The sequence below is a fragment of the Tachysurus fulvidraco genome, chromosome 14 (genome assembly GCF_022655615.1).
Source record: "Tachysurus fulvidraco isolate hzauxx_2018 chromosome 14, HZAU_PFXX_2.0, whole genome shotgun sequence".
NCBI classification, from domain to species: domain Eukaryota; kingdom Metazoa; phylum Chordata; class Actinopteri; order Siluriformes; family Bagridae; genus Tachysurus; species Tachysurus fulvidraco.
The window spans coordinates 19,142,050-19,156,783 of NC_062531.1; the positions used below are offsets into that span (position 1 = coordinate 19,142,050).

The following is a 14,734-nucleotide window of genomic DNA, read 5'->3' on the forward strand; positions in this document are numbered from 1 at the left end:
TCATGAGCTGGAGGCAGCATTCTGTAGCAGCAAAACCTGCACGAATGATGCTTGTTAGAAACTGTGTGGAGCTTCAGATACTGAAGGATTAAACTTTGTAGCAGTCTGTCACGAATAAGCAACGAGCCGGAGAGTTGTAGTGGATTAGGAGAGTGTGAGCATCAGGAAAGGGAAGAGAAGAGTATGATCAAGGGAGAGGATTGGTCGGGGTTGAGACATGCACATACACAAACACACACACACACACACACACACACACACACACACACACACACACACACACATGATATGACTATGGAACTAAAAGCGCTGCTGTAAATCTCTTCCATCTTGCCGCCTGCTTGTTTCCATGACGATGCTCTGCTGCACTGCAGTACAAGGAGAGAGAGAGTGTGTGTGTGTGTGTGTGAGAGAGAGAGAGAGAGAGAGAGAGAGAGAGAGAGAGAAGATTCAAGTCAACACTCGTACAGCTCCTAAGAAATAAAAAAGTGTAGATAATCATATATTTATAAACCGATCGATTTCTCTAGACCAAATTCCTGTCGATACAATTATGTACAAAAGTGACAATGAACAGTTTTCTTGAATATAACAAATGAACTTTGTTATAATGGTTCTTGAAGTAGGGTCCAGGGGCTGATGAATCACAGCTAGGACAGAAGGAGGGTGCTTTCTATTTTTTTACTTCCAAGGGTAAAAAATTATCAAAGCCAAAGCTGTTATCAAAGTTATTACATTTATTGTTATGTTGTTCTATAATGTGGGGTCCAAACTGTGATACCACACTGATCTGTATACATGTCTAGATATGTCTCGATTCAAGATCTATGATTTTAATAGTCACATACACAGTTACATAAAGTTCCTTAAAGGGATTAAAGTGAAGTAATATGAAATAGTATATATGTCAAGAATTTTGTGCAAAAACAGAGATGTACAAAAAGTACATAGTGCAACTTGCAGTGTGAGGAGTTGTCAGTCCTCAAGGATCTATAGAGTGGACATATCCATGTTGAGCAGTGTGATGGCCTGAGGAAAGAACAGGATGATGTAGGCATAGAAAGCAGCGAGATGACCTTCAGGAAGATCTGTTTTTCAGCCTTATGGCCTGTGGGAAAGTAACTGTTCACGAAGCTGGCAGACTTGTTCCGGATACTCGGTAGATTCTCTTCTCCCAGATGCTATGTTGTAAAGTGTAGCCTTACCTGTAGGGATGCACAGCCACCTCTGTTCTCAGCCACTACATGTTACTAAATCTAGATGAGATTTAAAATCACGGCTGGGTTTAATCACGAACGTGTCGAGTTACATCATGACTTCAGCTGGTTAGAGAGGCCTGTCACATATCAGGAGCATCTGTCATGCAATCTATTTAGATTAGAAATCAAATCAGAGGAAGAAAAAGAGTCAGAGAAGTGGAGAAGATACATGATGTAGATTTGTGGATTTGAACCTTTGTGAATGTGTTTGTGTGGTTTGTGTGTGTGTGTGTGGTATGTGTTTGTGTGTGTGTCTGTGTGTGTGGTGTGTGTGTGCGCATGTACGCACTCTTGGAGACAGATGGCCAGGACATCCTTCCAAGGATGTACGAGATGCAAAAGTCTCCCACACAATTACACACACACACACACACACACACACACACACACACACACACACACACACACACACACACATACACACACAGTGTCTCTCTGAATTTCAGTATCACGATCAGATTATCAGAAAGGTTCACTGCTATACATAGATTGTTATAACCTACACACACACACACACACACACACACACACACACACACACACACACACACACACACACACACACTTACTTGCTTCTTCTTGTCCACCTCCTCAGAGTGAACGCTCATAGGATTATGCAGCACACAGACACAAGCAGACCCTGCATATGCGCTCGCATTCGTGACGTCCAGATCGTTTGCTGTACAAGAAGCAGAATTAATAAGCAGCACTTTGTATGAGCAACTTCCACTAGCTCATTTAATTATAGTATGTGTTCATTTGTACATGTAAGGAAACCAGTGGTGCATTTGTAGGTATGGAAGAATGTGTGCAGCATATAACCTTGCTATATCAACTTCAGGATTTTTCCCAGAGTGTTAATATGCTTTCATTTATTCACAAGAAACATATCACCCTTTGGGATATAATTCCAAATGAATATAATGCCTACAAAAGCAAGATACACTACCACGTATATTATTAATGCTCTAAACAGTCATTTCTTCATCCACCTCTGGAAATTAATGACAGAAACACAGCTTGTCATGCAACCAAGAAACAACCACAAAACATAGTCACATCTACAAAGCACTGGCACCAGAGACTATTTTCACTCCTTTCTCAAGATTACTAGATTTTTTAAATCTGTTTATTATCAGCTAAGGTTACATGATACATGACCTGATACTGAGAGCCATTTATCAACAAAACTGGACGGTTTGGGAAAAAGAGCAGATATTTTATGCCTCCACTTCTGTTTTCAGGTCATCCATCCAAGAACCTCGTTAGCACCAGGTCTTAAAAACGAGCGGCCGAATGTTGTAGTACTGATGTGGAACTGTCAGTATAACCAGCACTGGTCACAACAGTATCAAGGTCACTGCAAGGCCAAATGTCTGATTCAGTTAATCTTTTCCAATTTCAATACCTCCCTGCTTCCGAGCCTGACCTCGTATCCATAGAAAAAAACCATCCACGCCGCTGACCTAGCTCTCTTTTTAGGAACGAATTCATCCTCAGCTCTGTCTAATGAACTGCTCAGGTTTGTCTACATGCCACAAACGTAATTCACGTGTGCCTTCTTATGTCACTTCTTCTTTTTCTTCTTCTACTATTTCTTTCGGCTTTTCCCGTTAGGGGTCGCAACAGCGAATCATCTGTTTCCACATCGACATCCTTCAACACATCCATATATCTCCTCCTTGGCCTTCCTCTTGACCTCTTACCTGGCAGCTCCATCTCCAACATCCTTCTACCAATATAACCATCTCCCTCCTCTGTACATGTCCAAACCATCTCAATCTAGCCTCTCTGACATTGTCCACCAAAACAGCCAACCTGCCTGGTTATGCCACAGTATGTCATAATACCAAACTACTTTTGAATGTAATAAGATATTCTAATGCCCAACCCTAGAGGGAGTGAGTTCATCCCGGCTTTTCTGCGATTTCACACTAAACGACCTTCACTGTGCTTAATTCAAGTCAGGATGCAGTCTTTGTGGCTTGATTTGAAATGCTGGCCATTTTGGAAGAAAAAGGTGAGGATGAGGGATGTTGATTTCCAGGACTGGATGTAAACACTGTTGATTTCCCTTGGGAGAATCACCTTTGCAATCATAGGGGTTATTGGAAAGGTCAGGCATGTTGTGATAGATGACACCTCGGAGACACAGACAGGAAGCCGTGATTACTGTCGACGTGGTGTGCAGAACTTCCACTGAAGACATCTGATGCATCTTCACACGTAAAAGTTGAAGCTTAAACTATTACTTCAGTTTGATAGCTAATTACCAAGTTAATAACTAGGAGAAGACTCACAAAGTAGCCAGCTAGTTCCTGACCTGATACTCTTTATGTTGCGTTTTTTTATACGTTGCGTATATAAAAAAAAAAATGGAAGTCTCTCTTCACACTAATCATGAACAGCTGCTGTGCTGTCAACTGACCTTCAGATCTAATAATCTAACAGGAAGACAACGGAGTGACGAGGTGAAAAACTAATGCTGAATTAGGACACCTGATCAGATTGTATTACACAGAAGAGAAAAGATTGGATTTTCATGAATGTATTCCTACAGTTTGACTACATAGCTTTGGAACAGGAAAGAAATCGATTTCTTTTGCACTCATACAGCTTTGCAAACTTGTGCCACTTTAGCTTCGAAACGTGAACGTAGCCTGAAAGTCTGCAAGAGCGTAACACGGGAAGCGAGCCAGAGAAAAGGAGCGGAAGAGAACTAAAAAGCACCTTTTAACATTTAATGACTTAGGCGAAGAGCGATGCAGAGACACGTACTTTAAGGCAGAAATTGTGACTCTAACGCTCTGAACGCTTTCGGTCGCACGACATCTTTTTCCTTCTGAACCTCTGAGTCCCCCGTGAATAAGAAATACATAAAGAATGAATGTGCTGCTTTGCTGCGAATCTGAAACCGCATATTTATAAAGACGCTCACCGTGGTGTATATTATATAAGCAAGAAGAAAGCAGCATCACACGTGCCGAGTCGCATACACGCTTATTTCGATCATTTCGAATGAATTCAAGTGCGTAGAAATGATTGCGATTGACCTGTGTGATTGATTCGATTTGTTTTACAGAGCAATCTCAGAGTGATGACATGCAAGTGTGTACATGCATATGTAAATTAGAATGGGAAGTGGGAATCGAAAACTCAGGGTGTGTGTGTGTGTGTGTGTGTGTGTGTGTGTGTGTGTGTGTGTGTGTGTGTGTGTGTGTGTGTGTGTGTGTGAGAGATTTTTAGGTGAGGAAGCATAAGAGAGACAGGGTGCGGGGGTTGGGTATTACCATGAGAGGCAGAGGGCGAGAGAGAGAGAGAGAGAGAGAGAGAGAGAGAGAGAGAGAGAGAGAAAGCTAGAACGAATGTGTCTTGCTCTCAATGCCATGGAGGCTGTCTAATGGTCTCGCACAAACACACACACACAAGCAGGATAACGTGTGCAAACAGGCAGTCAGCGCTCTCCAGGACGTAGCAGCTTCCACAGATATCCAGATTCCTTTGCTCGTTTTCCTCTCCCCTCTCTCCCTCCCTCTCTCCATCCCTCCCTCTTTTGCTCCCTTGCTGAGAATCAGAGATTGGTGGAGAGGCATACAAGCGTCACAACCGTGCCTCCGCTTCATACATGCTCCCAAAGCACAAGGAGAGTGCAAGAGAGAGTTAGAGAGAAGAAGGCAGGGAACGAGAGCCAGCGCTCGACTCCTCTGTTTTACGAGGCTCCACACTTGTTTGTCATTGTTTCTTTTTTTTTTTTTTTTTGGGTGGAGGGGAGGACCGAGAAAAGAGGTATTAATGCTTTCTCTTTCTCTGTGCCGCTGTTTCACAGGGGTGGTCCAGGCCAAGAGGAGTCCAAAAGTGGTGGTGAGTAACATCCTCAGTCTTCTGTCTCCCTTCTCTGTAGCGTACTTCCTCCCAGTTTTGTGTCCTGTTCACTTTCGCTTTAATGAGTGTTATTTTTATACCAAAAAATTTGTAAAACCCTCTCCTCTCCCCTTCTCTCCTCTTCTCCCCTCTCCTCTCCCCTTCTCTCCTCTTCTCTCCTCTTCTCTCCTCTCCTCTCCCCTTCTCTCCTCTTCTCCCCTCTCCTCTCCCCTTCTCTCCCTCTCCTCTCCTCTTCTCTCCCTATACTCCCCTCTCCTCTTCTATCCCTCTCCTCTCCTCTCCCCTTCTCTCCCTCTCCTCTCCTCTCCCCTTCTCCCCTCTCCTCTCCTCTTCTCTCCCTCTCCTCTCCTCTTCTCTCCCTCTCCTCCCCTCTCCTCTCCCCTTCTCTCCCTCTCCCCTTCTCTCCTCTTCTCTTTTCTCCTCTCCTCTTCCCTCCCCTCCTCCCCCTCTCCTCTCCTCTCCCCCTCCCCTCTTCTCCTCTCCCATACTGTCCTCTCCTCTTCTCTTTACTCTCCTCCTCTCCCCTCCTCTCCTCTCCTCTCCTCTCCCCTCCTCTCCCCTCCACTCCTCTCCCCTCCTGTCCTCTTCTCTTTTCTCCCCTCCACTCTCCCCCTCTCCTCTCTTCTCCTCTCCTCTCTTCTCCTCTCCTCTTCTCTTTTCTCCCCTCCTCTCCCCTCCCATCCTGTACCCTCCTCTTCTCTTTTCTCCCCTCCTTTCCCCTCCCCTCCCCTCCTATCCTCTTTCCCTCCCCTCCTCTCCTCTGATCTCCTCATCACTCCTCTCCTCTCCGCTCTTCTCCTCCTGTATATATTTGCAAAGTTACTGTAGTTTCCTGAACAAGACAAGATAAGACTCATTTTAATCTGCACTACTCTCACTGTCATTACTCGACACCTTGCCTCCTCTCCCAGTTCTTATCTCTAATATCAGCAAAATAACATGATAAAAGTGTGCTTGTGATTAGATAGACATGGAGGAAAAGGTGATAGTTTTGTACTCATTCAGAGAAAAAGTCTCAGGTCTGTTTAGGTTTTTTTTGTTGGATTATGTTGGATTGTTAGTTTGCTTCACACACCACAACCAACCAAACACACATGTGCTGAATCATGCTTCTGTTCCAAAGTGACCACATGCGGCACTACTTAACATGTCACCTTTGTCTACCGATACACGAGTCTTTATTAGCTCCGTTTCCCACCTTCACGTGCGCAAACCCATGTACTGCATTAAATTACAGGTTCTGGGGAAGTTGGATAGTTCAGAACAAAGGGATTAGGTTTGCATAATTGGACTAATTCTATTCTGAGTAATTGGTGAATTTCTATAAAGGCTCCGATCATCAGTGGTGAGATGATTAGACATATCAGATGACTAAAAGCTCACTAAAACTTAACAGAACTGAAACATTTTTAGAATCCAGGAGGTACAGACGTACAGATTATACACTGTAATGTAGCTCACATTTTATGAATGAATAAGGTTTGAGGTTTGTCTTTGAAAAAGGGTGAAATAAAAGGAGTCAGAGAAGGAAGAGAGAAAGTAATGGTGCACTGTAGTGCTTTTAGTTTCTCACCAGAGGGATTGCTATGGTCGATTTTTTTTGTTTTAGGATCTTACTTTTACTTTGAGAGCCTCAGCCCCGTGTGTGTGTGTTTGTGGTGTGATTTTGTGTCCCACAAGAACAGCAAAAAATGGAACTTTTTATAATATAAGGATTTTATTTTTACAGGATCTGAGCTGTTATCTTTTGCTTTGGTAATATTCATTCAACTAGATGGAGGTCAGGATGGGGGGAGGTATGGGAGGGGTTGGGGGCAGATTTCTCTGAAGAACAGAATGACGTGTGTGGGTTTCAAAGCAACAAGCATACCCAGATTGTCACACACCCAGATATCCACATACACAATAGGATGACCTTGCTTTCTCTTCATTCATGTCCTCTTCTCCTTCTTCTCTCCTCTCTCCTTTGATTCGTGCTGTTGTCTATTTCCAAACCCAAGCTCAGTGTCCCATTATCACCTGATCTCTCTTGTTCCATCAGTCGCCTGTCATCAGCCTGCATTTCTCTGTTTTCCCTGTGCTTGTGGTTTTCACTCATGTCCATGTCAGATGCTGTTTCTCACTCGCTGTCTGACTTTGTGGGTCAGTTCTAAAGAGCTTTGTTGAAACGGGAAGTGAGTTCAGTGATGAGTGCTTGCAAAGCAACTCTCTCTCTCTCACTCTCGCTCTCTCTCTCTCTCTCTCTCTCTCTCTCTCTCTCTGTTTCTCTCTCTCTCATCCTCCACCCTCCACTCCAGGGTCACTTGATGATTTGCATTCAGTTGCATCAGTGAAATGTAGACAGGAGCTGACTGTATTGCAAACCCACGTTTTTCTCTAACTCGTCTCTCTCTCCCTTTGCCCTCCTCCTCCAACTTTCTGTCTCTTTCCCACCTCTTTAGCAGTTGGAAAGGAAGGACAGCCAGGGAAGCTCACAACATAGCGTGTGCAGCCACCGGAGCACCCACACAGATTCACCGGCCCGCGCCGTACCCGCCGTGCCCCCTGTGCCGAGTGAGACGCTGGCGGCTCCACCCCCAGTGCCCCCTCCTCCGACCCAGCCTCTCCCAAGCTTGCCACCATTGGAGCCACCCACCAATGGCACTCTTCAGAAGAAACCAGATCCTTTCAAGATCTGGGCGCAGTCCAGGAGCATGTACGAGAGCCGAAGTGAGCAAAGATTTGTTTTGTTTTTCATTCTTCTTTACTACAATTACTTTATTTTTATGAATTAATTATTTACAAGCAGAAGTGAAGAAATGAAAACAAAAGCATGTGAAGTATTTCTACCTTCACTGATCTCCGAGCTTCTGTTAGGCTGAAGAACATGCAGCCTTGATGTTTGGTTATCACTCAGTGTTGTTTAGTTCCCACTCAGATATGAAGGATGGAGAAGGGTAGAAGGATCACATACAAAGTGAGTCTTATCTCACTTTTAGAACAATAACTCCACTTAAAGTCTGGTTTTATTTAATTATTTATTATTATTATTATTATTATTTTCATTTTGGCTTAATGATACCCCTGGCATGTTTCTGTGTGATACAAGGTGGAATGAGATATTCGATTAGATTTCATTATTCATTTTAAACATTCTAACCTTTTCAGTTTATGACTCCATATGTAGTGTTAATGTCTCTGGTTCATGGTTTCGTATGTGGGTAAACAATCAGTGCATCCGATCGCATGAATGTCACCTTTTGCCTTTGTGCTTTTGATATTAGAAGCAAAATGTATAATAATCTTGTCATTCAACTAGTGAAAACACTCCAAACTGGAACACAGAAGCATTCTAATAATGACTAAGGCCAACAATTTCGGTAGCTAGCTTTGATGCTTTTTTACATGGACCAGGTAGAGGCAGGGGAAGCAAATAAAGCTGCTGGAAATATTAAAACATCCCTCCAATGTGATGGTAAGCAACTAAGCAAAGTGCTCTTGTGAGTAAAATTACACTGTAATTAAACCTTGCTTTAAGTGCAAATTAAACAACTTCCCTATCTATCTATCTATCTATCTATCTATCTATCTATCTATCTATCTATCTATCTATCTATCTATCTATCTATCTATCTATCTGTCTGTCTGTCTGTCTGTCTGTCTGTCTGTCTGTCTGTCTGTCTGTCTGTCAATAGACAGAGAGAGAGTGTGTGTGTGTGTGTGTGTGTGTGTGTGTGTGTGTGTGTGTGTGTGTGTGTGTGTGTGTGTGTGTGTTGGTGTGTGTTTACAGATGGTCGTAATTAGATGAGTAGTGCTGACAGTTGTGTCTCATGGTTAATACACACTTGTGCAATTCTCTCAGTTTTCTGTGTTGCCACCCAATAGACCAGGTTTTCCTTATTAAAAAGGTTACAATTTGTGGAATCTGAAATAAAATTTTAATCACAAGCATGAAATCCCCAACAGTGGGACTTTTATAATTTTGAAAGATTTAAAGTACTAAAAGTCATATGGCACATTAACCCACAGGATAATTCTCCCTTGAGTTTTGTGTGTTATATAGTGTAATGCATCGGGCAAAAGATATGTGAACAGGGATGTAGGTATTATTTTGGGTAGAAATTAATATTCTCTTTGTTTGTATAGGATCCATTTTTGAGTAGAAATTCTTACTACTAATGAGGTCTCATACCCCCCCCCCCTCTCTCTTTCTGTAACTCTTTTATACATTATGTATGACCCTTTCATGTCCTCCCACACATTTGTAGAGACGATATGAGAAGCAAGGCTCAACTCTGAAGATGTGGTGAAATCTTGAGGCTTATGAGTGGTTGTTCATTACACGCACATAGATAAACACAGAGCAGGAACGTCAAAAGGAAAAGGATAAAGACAAGGATTTGTTGACTAATTGTGGTCAGTTGAAAAGGTAGTGTTTAGGTGGAGATATTTTTCATTGTATGTGCCATTCATGTTGTTTGCAAGAGATATGAAAATTTAAAATGGGCACTCTGTCATCTATAATTCATCTGGAACTGTATTGTAGTTTTTGTATTGTAGGTCAGAATAAGTTCAGCTAGGTGAGCGTGTGTGTGTGTGTGTGTGTGTGTGTGTGTGTGTGTGTGTGTGTGTGTGTGTGTGTCATGTATGTTTTGCATGGCAGATTGTTCATTAATAGCAGCATTTGGTACCTTCCGAGAGTCCATTGATGCTGCCAGCACCCAGTCAGGCCTGTTAAATGATCCGCAAGGAGCAGCTAGGACAGCTAAACGATCTGCGCTGGGTATTGGGGCGTCGGCCAGGCACTTTAGACAAGCTTTTTAAACGACTCGTGCTGATCTTCCTGTGGGGGGCATTTTGCTGTTTGTCCGTGTGGAAACTTGTGCCTTGCATTCTGATTGGTGTAGATCCTGCCGTTATTGCTTAGTGTGACACCTGATTGGACCAGATAAAGGCAAGGGGCAGGCTAATGAGACGTGGGAATCGGGACCCATCTGCTGAACCTTTGTCCAACTCACAGTCATTCACACACGTGTTCTTGAATCGGTGCCAGTTTAATTCCCCTTCCAGCCTGGCATTTTTACACTTTTGGACTGAAATCTATGAGAGTCTCTTTCTCACATTCCCAATATGCCCAGTCATGCTAACAAGTGTATTTACCTCTTTCTTATTGAATAATGATTGAAATAAATGCTCATTTTGCTATTTAAAAAAAGTGAAATAGCCAAGCTATGTTCTGGTTGCAGGTACCACAATTAGATAAATACCCCCATAACGACCCATAAAGCAACATTGTGTGTGCGTGCGTGCGTGCTTGATAATGGACTCTATGATTTCATTTTTTTAATATTTTAAGTATGTTTCTTTGATTTTATTCTTTATACCTACACATTTGTGTAATTATTTCCTTAGCCAGTTGTATGTCAGTAGTTCAGTGCATATAATCATGCAGATATATAGGTCAGCAGCTTCAGGTAATGTTTACATCAACCATCAGAAAGCGGATAAAATATCTCTGTTACATTCGCTGTGGCAGACAGGACGGTTTGAGAGTTTGTCTAACTGTAGATCTCCAGGGATTTTTATACACAGCAGTCTCTAGAATCTATATGAATGATGCAATAAAAAAAAAACATCAACTGATATAAGGAGTTTGTACAATTGTTGCGAGCCCAAAAGCATCTCAGAATGCACAACATGTCAAACCTTCAGGAATATAAACTACAACAATGGGTTCCACTTCCACTGTTCCATAGTCAAGAACAGAAAGCTGAGGCTGTGGTGGAACACCATCGAACGCAGGATGGTAGAGGTGGTGTGATGGTGTAGTTTCCTTGGCACGCTTTAGGACTGTTAATACCAATCAGTCATTGCTTGAACGCCACAGATTATTTGAATATTGTTGCTGATCATGTGCATCACTTTATAGCCACAATTTACCATATTTTCTGGCTACATCCAGCATGATAATACACCGTGTCACACAGCAACAGTCGTCTCAAGCTGCTTTCACGAACATGACAACGACTTCAGTCGTCTTCCCAGTACCCGGATCTGAATCCAGTAGAACACCTTTGGGATGTGGTAGAACAGCAGATTCACAACATGAAAGTTGACTTGAAAAATCTGCCGCAACCGTGTGATGTAATCATGTCAACATGGACCAGAATCTCAAAGGAACAACATCTTGTGAAGATTTGAGGCTGTTTTGAGAGCAAAGGGAGGTTCTACCCAGTTTTAGTGGTATAATGTTCCTAATAATGTGTTCAGTTAATGATGTTTTTTTGTTGGTATATATCTATGGAATGTGATTAGTTAGCGATGATAACAGAAAGAAACGCTTTCCGTTTTAGCTTTGTTTTTGACTTCTCCTTTTTTCTCTGTCTTTCTTTCTTTCTTTCTTTCTGACCCCATTTAAAGTTCTCTAGAGAGACAGAGAGCATATGCATTAGGGTATGTGTTTGAGAATGAGAGCAAAAAAAAAGAGGAACAAGAAGTGTGTATGTGTGTCCGCAATACTGGAAATCCTTTATTGTGATCTTTTATATTATGCTGTTGGCTTTAGACCTGTTGATTTGTTTACTTGCCTTTTGAATTTGAGCACATATTGCATAATGGATGGTGTTGCATTGTTATGTTAATAATGGCAAATAATGCCTTTAATTCTTTCATTAATTACTGATCATCATTTCAGTGCCAGATTCTCAAGAACAAGACATCTTCCTCTGGAGAAAAGACACTGGATTCGGCTTCAGGATCCTTGGCGGGAACGAACCTGGAGAACCGGTCAGACTCTCAAACGCTTTGCTGTTGTAGAAGAAGAAGAAGACGACTTCTTTATTTTTCACATATACTTTCTTAGCATTTCTTAGCCATGATATGGCTGCCCTGGATCAGAGAGGATTATGGGTCTTGCTTTCGAGTCCCTAGTGCTGGGGCTTGAACCCTCAACACTCTGAGCCGTAGTCTATAGTCTTAACACAGACATGAGCTATATGTTTATGGCAGCTCACCTAGCTAATGCTTAACATAGCAAACTTATTTGATTATACACTAGACACTTTAAGATGCTAATAGTGTGTGTGTGTGTTTTATTAACTTATTAGATCTACATTGGCCACATAGTAAAGTATGGTGCGGCGGATGAGGATGGACGCCTGCGCTCCGGGGATGAGCTGATATGTGTGGACGGAACAGCTGTGGTGGGCAAATCCCACCAGCTGGTGGTGCAGCTCATGCAGCAGGCAGCTAAACAGGGCCACGTCAATCTCACAGTCCGCCGCAAAACAAGCTACGGAGGTACACACAAACATTCACACACTAGCTTCCAGGTAGATCTGTCACACTGTGAAATAATGGGGCAAAAATAGTGGAAAGCCTATTTTAAGAAAGATTTATGCACTCAATATTATGAAAGATTCATACATATACAAAGTACATGCACATTGCCAATTCATTGGGTACACCTAGCTTATTCCTACACTTTTAGTGAAGGAGGTCTCTACTGGACCTCATCCATCAGGACCAGTCAGATATCATTTATGGGATAAACCATTTTCAGGATAGCAGTTATTTTTACATGAATTATTATTATTTTACATACAATTCTTAATAGTGTCATCTGATTGGTCAGAAAGTATCAATGAATTTTCTATGACAGTTAATGCTCTTGGTCCAATACGTGACCATTTCACAGGACTCACACAGGGGTTTAGCAAACATTGTGTGAAATGTTTGCTAAACATTTCACACAATGTTTGCTAAACATTGTGTGAAAGTTTTAGCAAACATTTCACACAATCTGGTTAAAATGTGTAGTTGTTGATATGGAGAGGTTTTGTGTGTAGACGTTTATTATACACCGTTTATGAAATTGTCAGATGAAAGTGATGCTATAAAGAAAGTGGTGACAGAAATATTTTTGTGGATTTTTCTATAATAAATAAATAAATAAATAAATAAATAAATAAATAAAACTATTGATAATGTTAATTAAAAATAAAAAATGTTCATGTTGGAATGTTGCTGTGATGTAAGATGTATAACAAAATCAGACATGCTTTTTATCGAAAATAACCAAGGCCTGGGTGGTAAGGATTAATCTGCTTTGTGTCAGAGTGACATCACCCCACCTTGTTGTTGATTATTTTCCTAGAACCACATGATCTGTTGTGATTTATATTTTACTTACTGTACATGATTCCATTCCATTGCTGCTTATCTGTTGTTTAATCTAGTTAATTCTAAGTCAATTATTACGTCTGTATTTTTCAGCAGAATATATATATATATTTCTTTTGCATTTTGTGTGCAGTGTGTAAGGGTGAGGGAGACGTGCCTCCTTCCCCCGCCTCGTCTCACCACAGCAGCACTCAGGCACCATCTCTGACTGAGGAGAAGCGCACACCGCAGGGCAGCCAGAACTCCTTGAACACAGTCAGCTCAGGCTCGGGCTCCACCAGTGGCATTGGCAGCGGTGGTGGAGGAGGGAGCGGCAGTGCTGTGGTCCCCGCCGTGGTGCCCGCAGTGCCCACTGCCCTACAGCCGTACGACGTAGAAATCCAGAGGGGCGAGAATGAAGGCTTCGGCTTCGTCATTGTCTCATCCGTGTCACGGCCTGATGCCGGCACTACATTTGGTAAGAGCACGTTGAGCGTGTGTAAACTTTATATATATATATACATAGTCCATCAGCGTCTCACATTCAGGTTTTTGAGCGTGTGCAGAATTACTGTTTACCAAGTGGAGTTCATAGCTGGCCTCGGCACTTAGGTAAAACTGTGGGTAATGAAATGACATCAATTAGAGTGTGGGAGATGGATAATCAGATTGGTAGATGGAGAGCAGATGAGTGTGTGTATGAGTGCATGATCTACCGCTGCAGTGTCACCACAAGGTCTTGCTGATAGCTCAGCTACCATCACACTTGTGCCGGAGAACGATAATGATCTCATTATCGCAGGCTAAATCAAAGGTAATTGATGAGTGTTTATATGGGCTGCAGAACAGATGCTGTGTTTCTGCAGGGTCTGTGCTTTGGGACTGCTAGTTGTGTGTGTGTGTATGTGTGTGTGTACAAGCACACGCATGTGGGTGTAAAAGATGTCCTGAAATGCGGCTCTCACAGGTGATATTGTGTTGAGTTGTTTTACATGACAGTTATTTCTAAGTCTTCCACCACACATATGCACACACACACATACACATGACTGCTGGTGTGTATGTGTGTGTATGCACACACACATACACACCAGCAGTCATGATTCACACCTCTACACCTCCTTACTCTTTTCTATACATCAGCCAGCTCTTTGATTTGAAGGTATGCATGCACAGAGCATGAAATTAAACACGCACACCTCTCACCACTCGAGAGCCGTGTTCCACCTGAATAATAACTTGCAGTGATTTGCCTCTTGCTACCAGCTAAATTACATGTCCAATTAGCTGGAGCCTGATTTGATTAGATTATTTGATTGGACGATGAGTGTTATGAGAGGATTTGGCCTGGTTGCTTGGTAAATTAATTCTGTTCTTCTATTTTTCTCCACTTTCCCCTCTTTTCCCTGCTTCATCATCCTTGGGAAACAAATCATGGTCTCGAACCACCAAAC

The 14,734-nt window shown here is 42.2% G+C and overlaps 1 protein-coding gene across 23 annotated transcripts in view; it reads left to right on the forward strand.

Moving 5' to 3' along the window:
* magi1a (membrane associated guanylate kinase, WW and PDZ domain containing 1a) overlaps nt 1–14,734 on the forward strand; it is a 99,247-nt gene that overhangs the window by 74,117 nt on the left and 10,396 nt on the right. For 22 of the 23 annotated variants that reach the window (XM_027167521.2, XM_027167523.2, XM_027167522.2 and 19 more), the window contains 5 exons: nt 5,086–5,120; nt 7,583–7,850; nt 11,815–11,906; nt 12,227–12,419; nt 13,435–13,758. In XM_027167521.2, the coding sequence (XP_027023322.1) occupies nt 5,086–5,120; nt 7,583–7,850; nt 11,815–11,906; nt 12,227–12,419; nt 13,435–13,758 (912 nt within the window). The remainder of the gene's footprint in view (nt 1–5,085; nt 5,121–7,582; nt 7,851–11,814; nt 11,907–12,226; nt 12,420–13,434; nt 13,759–14,734) is intronic. The other variant, XM_027167506.2, reaches the window with a different exon arrangement.